Source organism: Thamnophis sirtalis, unplaced genomic scaffold, assembly GCF_051295495.1.
Source record: "Thamnophis sirtalis isolate CommonGarterSnake01/CBP01778 unplaced genomic scaffold, rThaSir2_p1.2 scaffold_18, whole genome shotgun sequence".
NCBI classification, from domain to species: Eukaryota; Metazoa; Chordata; class Lepidosauria; order Squamata; family Natricidae; genus Thamnophis; species Thamnophis sirtalis.
This window is the reverse complement of record NW_028261398.1, coordinates 2,796,438-2,806,072: the sequence shown is the minus strand read 5'-3', so window position 1 is coordinate 2,806,072 and position 9,635 is coordinate 2,796,438. Positions and strand designations below refer to the sequence as shown.

General features: G+C 53.5%; 1 protein-coding gene across 1 annotated transcript; it reads right to left on the bottom strand.

Moving 5' to 3' along the window:
• Positions 1-1,373: 1,373 nt before the first annotated feature.
• Positions 1,374-4,482, bottom strand: LOC148042350 (uncharacterized). The gene is made up of 2 exons (XM_087702997.1): positions 4,104-4,482; positions 1,374-3,967 (listed from the first exon to the last, which is right to left on the bottom strand). Exon 2 carries the CDS (start codon positions 3,961-3,963, stop codon positions 1,921-1,923), a length of 2,043 nt encoding a protein of 680 aa, XP_087559123.1. The 5' UTR covers positions 3,964-3,967; positions 4,104-4,482; the 3' UTR covers positions 1,374-1,920.
• Between the last annotated feature and the right edge of the window lie 5,153 nt (positions 4,483-9,635).

The window sequence follows — 9,635 nt, the reverse complement described above, 5'->3', positions numbered from 1 at the left end:
CTGGTCAAGGACCTAATAATGACCCTGGCAGGCAAAGTCATTGTTCTCTTAATCACCTGTTGTGCATTACAATGCCTTCTGCTTTGCCTCCCCACCTGTAAGTAAACCAGGAGGTCTCCCAGTGCAGGGATATTGCTGTTGGGTGAACCTTGGAAAATGACATCATTTTCAGATTCAAAGGGGGGGGGATGATGGGCTGGGGGCTAAAGCAAGGTCATAGCACACACTTGAAAGTAAAGCAGGAAGACTGGAATTGGGGTCTGGGGCTCTGTCTGTCTCACAAGAACAAAGAATGCTTATCAACAGGAAATATGCATGTGTAAAGCTTGCAGCAATTATGGGTAGCTAGAAAGTGGATAAAAGTAAGGAGAATTAGACAACCTGCAGAGCTCAGCTAAAAGTTAGGAATCGAGATGGCCGGCAGCCAATGAAACGCCTGTTAGAGAACTCCTGGGGCCTTCGTTAGCCAAGGCTTAGGAATGGCACAGCTAGAGACCAATAGAACAAATGGTAGAATTATTGCTAAAGTGTTTTTTAGAGGATATTTCTTATTATTTCACCTTGTCCCGCCTTCTCCTTTAGTGAAAATGTATAAAGCTTTCTTAATCCTTTGTTCTTGGCCTTTTGACCAGGAACCTTTTTCCTTGGAGTCCTGCAATAAAAAGCAATCACAAAACCTGCCCCTCCTGTCTGGGTCCATCATTGGCTTCCACACGAGGCTCAGACCCCAATTGGGGAGAAGACAAGACTGTCTTTAAACAGCAACTGCGTGGATACATTTTCTTCCTGGATATCTGAATTTGGAATTCATGCCCAAAAGGAGATCGTCTCCAGTTAAAGAGGAGCTAAGGAGGAGAATCTCCTGCTAGTGAATTTCCTCATAGAAATCAATATCTCATTGTTGGGGAAAAAAAGATTCAGGAAATCATTCAGCGCTGATATTCTCCAAGTTGGATTCTTTCTGGGTCTTCAGCTGCTGGAGCCCTCAACATTTGGAAGATGGGCAAAAGACGGTCCTGTCCTTGGGGATTAAGCACAGACACGGTTTCCAAGGGCTCAAAAAGGTTGAAAACTGCAACCAGGAAGGGGGCAGTATTGGAGGGGATTTCCCCCCACTGCTGCAGTTTTTGGAAAGGAGGAGCAGGTGGATGTGGAGAGGGAGGGGCTGCTAAGGCAGCTAAAGTGGGGAGGGGCTGGCTGACTACCGTGCTTACTGTCTCTGGGGTGCATAGGGCACTTCACACCAAGACAACTATACACAAGAACAGCTTTCCCCCATCTGCCATCACCCTGCTCAACAACGAATTCCCACACCTCCTCCTAAGACTGCATTACTATCTTCTTACTCTTCTCGGTAACTGTCTCTCCCCACTTATGACTATCTTGCTTGTATCTTGACAATTTAGATGGTTCTGTTTCTTTCTTAGTATGATTTGATTGCTTGTTAGTAACTTACGACTATCACCAAGTTTTGTATGTTGATGGATGCCTTTTATTTTACTTCAGGTACAGTGTGAGAGGTGATGCACCAAAGACAAATTCCTTGTGTGTCCAGTCACACTTGGCCAATAAAGAATTCCCTTCTGCTCTGTCCTATTAACGGAGGACATTTCTTGGGTGAGAAGTGAAGGGAAAGAAAATCCAGTTGCCTCCTGAAAAAGCACCTTCGGGATGAGATCTGCTGCTTGAGCAGAGGGTTCAGCTAGAAGACCTCTAAGGTCCCTTCCAACTGGCTTGTTCTTATTGTGTCAGCTGAGAAGGGAACTTCCTCCATCGGTCTAAGCCTCACTGGGCTCCAGCATCAGATTAGCTCAGGTCTTCAGTGCAAAACGAGGAGAGCATTAAAAGAGTGGAAAACTCTGTGGCCCCTTCAGTTTTCGCTCGCCTGGCTACACCCCCAGACCTCCCAACCCACCTTGCCTAGGGGAGGACCCCAGGGGGAGGGAACGGCTGCAGTCCCAGGAGGGCCCCTCGGCCTCCTCCTGCGCGAATGCGGGGACGGGGCGGAGGTTTTTCTCCTGAATGGATCCTTTGATGTTTATAAAAGTTGCCCCTCCAACCGAAGCTCTTTCCACACTCCAGACATTTATGAGGTTTTTCTCCTGTGTGAATCCTTTGATGTGCATAAAGGCTGCTCCTATGACTGTAGCTCTTTCCACACTCCAGACATTTATGAGGTTTTTCTCCTGTGTGGATCCTTTGATGCGCATAAAGGTTGCTCCTCCAACTGAAGCTCTTTCCACACTCCAGACATTTATGAGGTTTTTCTCCTGTGTGAATCCTTTGATGTGCATAAAGGCTGCTCCTATGACTGAAGCTCTTTCCACACTCCAGACATTTATGACGTTTTTCTCCTGAATGGATCCTTTGATGTGCATAAAGGTTGCTCCTCCAACTGAAGCTCTTTCCACACTCCAGACATTTATGAGGTTTTTCTCCTGTGTGGATCCTTTGATGCGCATAAAGACTGCCCCTCAGGCTGAAACTCTTTCCACACTCCAGACATTTATGAGGTTTTTCTCCTGTGTGAATATTTTGATGTGCATAAAGACTGCCCCTCAGGCTGAAACTCTTTCCACACTCCAGACATTTATGAGGTTTTTCTCCTGTGTGGATCTTCTGATGTCTATAAAGGATTCTACTATCACTGAAATTCATTCCACACTCCAGACATTTATGAGGTTTTTCTCCTGAATGGATCCTTTGATGTGTATAAAGATTGCTCCTCTGACTGAAGCTCTTTCCACACTCCAGACATTTATGAGGTTTTTCTCCTGTGTGGATCCTTTGATGCGCATAAAGGCTGCCCCTCCGACTGAAGCTCTTTCCACACTCCAGACATTTATGAGGTTTTTCTCCTGTGTGGATCCTTTGATGTGTATAAAGGCTGCTACTCTGACTGAAGCTCTTTCCACACTCCAGACATTTATGAGGTTTTTCTCCTGTGTGGATCCTTTGATGTGCATAAAGGTTGCCCCTATGGCTGAAGCTCTTTCCACACTCCAGGCATTTATGAGGTTCTTCTCCTGTGTGGATCGTTTGATGTCTATAAAGCCTGCTCCTATGGCTGAAGCTCTTTCCACACTCCAGACATTTATGACGTTTTTCTCCTGTGTGGATCCTTTGATGTGTATAAAGGTGGCTACTCTGACTGAAGCTCTTTCCACACTCCAGACATTTATGAGGTTGTTCTCCTGTGTGGATCCTTTGATGTGTATAAAGGCTGCTCCTATGACTGAAGCTCTTTCCACACTCCAGACATTTATTAGGTTTTTCTCCTGTGTGGATCCTTTGATGTCTATAAAGGCTGCTCCTATGACTGAAGCTCTTTCCACACTCCAGACATTTATGAGGTTTTTCTCCTGTGTGGATCCTTTGATGTGCATAAAGGTTGCCCCTCTGACTGAAGCTCCTTCCACACTCCAGACATTTATGAGGTTTTTCTCCTGTGTGGATCCTTTGATGTGCATAAAGGTTGCCCCTCTGACTGAAGCTCCTTCCACACTCCAGACATTTATGAGGTTGTTCTCCTGTGTGGATCGTTTGATGTCTATAAAGGTTGCCCCTATGGCTGAAGCTCTTTCCACACTCCAGACATTTATGAGGATTTTCTCCTGAATGGACCTTTAGATGCTTTCGAAGACACTGATTTCTCTTGAAGAATTTTTCACATTCCGGGCACTGATATCTCTCTTCTTCCTCCTGGATCCTTTGAGGATTCCGGGGTCTTCCGAAGGACCCTCCGCCCTCCAGGCCCGTCTCGGCGTCTCCCCCCGTTTCCTCCTCCCCGCATCGCCCTCCAAGCAGCCGCCTTTCCGGGGCTCCCGCTGGGCTCATCCCTCCTGCAGCTCCGGAGCCCCCCGGCCTTTCCCTGCCGTCTCCCGGGGCTGCTCCGCGGAGCCCGCTCTCCTCCTCCTCTCGGGCGGCGCTTCCTTCCTTCCCTCCCCCGCCGGGCTCCTCCATCCTCCTGCAGGGGAGAAAGAGAGGCGGGTCACGGCGTCGTCCCCCTCACCGCAGGAGAGGCCCAGGCCGAGGCGTCCCCTCCCGAGGACCCGAAGGAGACCCTCCCAGGCTGCCACTCCGTCCCAGCAGCCTCTACTTACTTCCGGTTTCTCCGCCTCCGAAGGGAACCGCTCCTTCCGTCAGCTCTCTGGTTCCGAAAGGGAAGGCGCTCCGTTTCCCAGCCCCTCCTTCCTGTGAAGCCACGCCTCCTCCTCTCCAGGCACCGCCTCCTTCTCTTTCCCCCGAAGGAGAGAAAGGGACCCGCTAGAACAGTTCGGTTCTCAGCCTTCCTGATGCCGTTCAACACGGTTCCTCCTGCGGCGGTGACCTCCAAGCGCCAAATTGGGTTCCAGCCTTCCCTTCGCCGCCACGTTCCTTTCCTTTATTTCATTCTCCGCGCCTGGTTCTCCGCCTCAGCAACGGTCCCTCTCGGCCTCCGTAGCTCCGCCCACCGAGCGCCGTCGCTGGGAGGGAGGTGCTTTCCCAGCGTCCTCTGCGCTTGCGCGTCTGTCTCCACTCCGGCCCCTCCTTCCGCCCCGCCCCCCCCCGCCCACAGCCAGCCACCCGGACAGGCGGGGGAGGGCGGGGCTTCGGTGGGAGGAGCCGCGGTGGCCCCACCCCTCCCACCGCCCCTTCCCTTCGGGCGCGGGAGGCTCCTGGCGTGGGCGGCGGAGCTTCGCCCGGGGAGCTGAAGGGGAGGCTCCGAAGGGAAGGCCCGCGTCCTCCCTTCCCCGGCTTCTCCTGCCAGGGAGACGCAGCACGCAGGCTCCGAAGCCTCCCAGGCTCCCCCCGGGGGTCTCGGGCGACCCCTGGGAAAAGGCCCTTCCACCCCCAGGAGGAGATCCGCCGTGCCAGGAGCCAAGCAGCCGAAGGGATCCCGGGAAGGGACGGAGCTCAGCCCGAGGGGATCCCGGGAGGCCATTGGGAGACGAGGGAGCCAAGGAGGGACGGGGGGATCCACTGGAAAGCCAGGGATCCCAAGGGGGGGGAAGAAGCGGATCCCAGGAGGGGATCACCCCCCACCCTTTCCTGCAGGGGGGGAAAGGACCCCTCCTCCTCCTCCCTTTGGGGCTGAGCAGGGGGGAGGCCAACCGCGGGGGGAGCTCTGGGCCCCCTGGAGAAGGAGCTGGAGAGGCTCTTGCAGTTGCTCTGCTTCGGTGGCTCCTCTCGACTGGATCCCCTAGACCGGATCCCCTTTCCCAGCGTCCTGGAAACGGAAGCCTGGCATTTTGCTCCGACTTGCAAGGCTGGTGGGGGGGCAACGGGCATGTTTCCCCCACGTTTCCTCCTGGCTTTTAGGAGCGGAGCAGATGAGTCATAGGATAATGGGGAGGGGAGCTCCCTTTCTCCTCCAGAGGACTCGACGTTTCTGCTGCCTTTCCAGTTTTGGTCACCACAATACCAAAAAGACGCTGAAACCTTATCGAAAGTGTGCAGAGAAGAGCAGCCGAGAGGATTAAGGGGCTGGAGGCTAAAACATATGAGGAACGGTTGAATGGCTACTTTGATGGAGAGAAGGACTAGAGGTGACATGAGAGCTGCCTTCCAGTATTTGAGGGGCTGCCCCAGAGAGGAGGAAGGGGGTCAAGCTATTCTTCAAAGCCCCTGAAGGCTCGACAAGGAACAACGGATGGAAACTTAATTAAGGACGAATTTCCTGACAGAACAATTAGCCAGTGGAACAGTTCAGAAGTTGTGGGGGCTCCATCACTGCAGGCTTTCAAGAATTGACTGGACAGCTATTTGTCTGGAATGGTCTAGGCTCCTTGTGCAGGGGGTTGGACTAGAAGACCTCCAAGGTCCCTTCCAACTCTGATATTCTGTTGCTCCCTTTCTGCCGATCCCAATTCTGCAGCCCTCTGGGAGCTCCTTTCTTTCGTAATCTTGGTGTGGGGAGAAGGGGGCTGACGGTCTGCGATCGGCCCTGCTATGCTGGTTCTGGGCCAGCTTTGCAAACTCGGCAGCAGAGGAAGTTCCCAAACCCAAAATAGAAAGTCCTTTTTTCCCACCACCTTTGAAAAGCCTCGTGACATAAAAACGAATGACTCTGAGATTCCACTTCCTTGGGCGGCCGGGAGTGGGGGGGGAATCCCGATTGTGGCCGAGGGGTTGCTGTGATTTTGTTTTTGAGAAACAGCCCGAAGGTCTCCTTGGCAACCTCTTTGTTGGCATCTCGAAGGTCCCCATCTCCGTTTCCAGCAAAGAAGCTCTGTGTGTGAGGAGGAATGGTCATGAGGACTAGAAGTACCACTTTGTTTTTGCGACCCAGAGCCCAAGATTCTCAGAGTGGGCAGAATGACTGCATATTGAAAAACAGATACGCTAAAAGGCTCATCTTATTCTGCTGCGTTAAAAAGAGGCTGAAGTCAATGCTTTTCTTCCTTCTCCCCCTTTTATCCCCCGGTTTCTCCTCCTCTGCTCTCTCACTATTTTCATTTGTATTTGCATTTTACGGAAGGGTGAAAAGGAGAAATGGATCCCTTCAAGGATGCCCGGTGTCCTTTTTGCCCTTCGCTGCCCGTGCCAGCATCTTTTCCTGGCAATCGCTGCTTGTGAGAAGTGGAAGAAAACTCAGCGCACAAGGAATGGGTGTGTGCGTGTGTGTTTGCGTGTTGCTTTCAGATTCGTCCTCCTAGCAATTTGTTGTGGTGAGTTTAATTTGTAACGCTGAGTTTCATATTCAGCTGCATCTTACAGGGCCAATATAAAATCAGAAACACCCGGGCACTCACACCCCTTTCGACGACTTGGCATGTGCCCGCCTACCTAAGCCTCACCCTTAACATTTCCTCCTCTTGGATGGAAGAGTCTGGCACACCCTCCATCCTCCCCTGGCAGCTGCGGCTCAGCTGCTTTTGGCCACCGATCGGTCTCCAGATCCACAAATCCCTGCATTGAATTCCCCCACCAGCTCCCCCTCCCTCCCCAAGTGACCGGCTGCCACCCCTATTCCTTCCTGGGCAGTCTGTGTTGCTGAAACTTCCCTCGGCCCATCATCTCTCTGGCTGCCAAACAAATTATGGTATAGACCACTGGTTCCCAAACTTGGCAACTTTAAGACTTGTGGACTTCAACTCCCAGAATTCTCCAGCCAGCAGAGCTGAAGTTGAAGTCCGCAAGTCTTAAAAGTTGCCAAGTTTGGGAACCACTGGTTGAAGTGAATCTGGCTTCCCACTGACTTTGCTTGTCAGAAGGTCGCAAAAAAAGGGGGATCATGTGACCCCCCGGGCACTGCGACCGCCACAAATGTGAGTCAGCTGCCAAGCGTCTGAACTTCCATCACGCCACCCGGGGGGCTGCGGCAGGGGTCATAGGCGGGGAGAACTAGGCCCCCCTTTTTCCAGTGCTGTTGCAACTCGGAAGATCCCCCAAATGTCTGGCTTGTTCCTTCCCTCCGCGGCTGCTGTGGTGGCTTCTCCTGCGCCTTCCCTGCTCCGAGGAGGAAAGGGAGGCAGCCGAGGAGTGGAAACTTGGACCGGAGCGCAGATCAACATGCCGCTTTTTCTTCCCCTTGTCTGCATTCCTTCCCTCTCCTTCCTAAATCGAAGCCAAAGGAACGTTTCTTAAACAACGAGGCCCCGTTTCCCCTGCTTTGGCTCCGCTGCCGGCACCCGGCCTTTGGGCTCGGACACGGAGAGCGTGGGAGGGTCTACTTAGGAGCCCCTCCCTCTTCCCTGCTGGCTTCACTGGGTGCCACCCACGGAGGCCCCCCTCCCAGCCATTGCTCCCAAGGCCTGGCAACCGGATGGCCTCCGCTCAGTGGAGAAAGCAGCCTTTGGTGCTGCCGCAGTGTGGACGTTCCCCTCCGTACAACGTGGCCAGTGTCCTTTTCACAAGCAGACTAACGCAACCAATTCCCCTCTGGCTTCACGGTTTCTCTGTGGGTGACCCTGCCACGTGCCCGGCCCCCTCCTCCTCCGGGATCCGGGCATTCTGGAGCAGGGGCTCTCCAACCTTGGCGCCTTTCAGACTTGTGGACTTCAACTCCCAGAATTCCTCCACCAGCAAAGCAGTTCTGGGAGTTGAAGTCCACAAGTCCGAAAGGCGCCAGGGTTGGAAACGCCTGTTCTGGAGGGCTTCGTGTATCGCTGCGTTTCTATCCGGCTTGACTTTTCACATCTCCAGGCAGTGGATGCGATGCGACACTGAGTACGTTTCGTGCCACTATAAATACACAGAGGGTCTGCCTGGGTCTCCACCGTGTGGCTGAAAAGTGCCAGACAGGATAAGACTCCGGTGTTCCTTGGCAAAGCGTAAGATGTGCCGACTTTAGCTTCAGGGAAACGTCTGCAAGGAAACCAGAAGCTCCGAGCAGGACCCCTCCCCACTCGAACCCTGAGCTACAAATACGGCACGAATTCCCAGTTGATTATCCTCACCAGCTGCGGCGGTGGGATATCAGGGTGGGGAGCATCGCTCTGCCACTCAACCTTCCTGCTGCCGCGGGCGCCCTTTGCCTCTTTCTTCAGGGGGGCATTTGTCTTTTGCCCCCCCCCAAGCCTGAAATCCTGAAAGGCCCCCAGCGCTCGGCACCCAGTTTGGAAGGAAGCAGGTGAGAATAGAACGGCCTCCCTCCTCAGTCAGCCCAGCGTTTCGTGATGGGGAACCTCTCTCTCGTTTCCCTTCAGCATCTTCCTTAGCGCTGCACAGGCCTTGGATCTTCTTCTCTGAGCAAAACTGGGGAGGGAGGAAGGACCTGAGCAAAGCAGCTTCTCCCCCTTCCTGGCGAGGGAGCCCATCCCACAGGGGAAAGGCAGAACCAGGAGGGGGATTCAGGCCTGGGTCTCAGAACCGGCAGCGACCCAGGCATGACGCGCCTCTGAACCGCTTCCCTCACCGCTGCTGGGCCCCCGCCGTTTTGGATTTTACTGACTGCACATGTGCGGTTCCCTGTAAATTGTTCTGCGCGTGCATAAAGGGTTTACATTGAATGGTGCACGGGCACGCAGCGCACCTCTGGCACATGTACACACACACGTACGTTCCATGCGGGTTGTGAACTGGTAGTAAAACCAGCAGCAAACACCATACACCCCCCCCCCCGGGTGAAAGGGAGACCAGGCACACCTGTGAAGAACCCCGGAGGTCCCTCTGCTCCGCCCTCGAGACGGGAGGGGGGCTCTTTCTCCTTCTGGGCCTCCCTCCCGCGTCCACCTTTGGACTCCCGGTCCCAAAACGTGCCAGGAGGAGTGAGTTTGCAGGCTCAGGTAGACGATGCCTGTAAATGTCTCTTGTGCAGAAGGGGAAGAGTGCTTCTGCTAGGACAGTGGCTCCCAAACTTGGCAACTTTAAGACTTGTGGACTTCAACTCCCAGAATTCTCCAGCCAGCTCTGCTCACAAGTCTTAAAGTTGCCAAGTTTGGGAACCACTGTGCTAGGAGACCGGTGTCCTTCCTTGGCTGGTCGACCTTATTAGGCTTCCGGGACTGAAGGCAGCCTGGTGGTCTTTGGGTTTCTCCCCCCTCCCGGACAATGGGTGGCTGGGCTCCTGCGATGCTTTTAATTTGGCCATGCTTCCTCTTTGGGCGGCTTCTGTAATTGTGGCTTTAAAGCGTGCTGTGCCGGAAGGAGCAATAGCAATAGCAATAGCAGTTAGACTTATATCCCGCTTCATAGGGCTTTCAGCCCTCTCT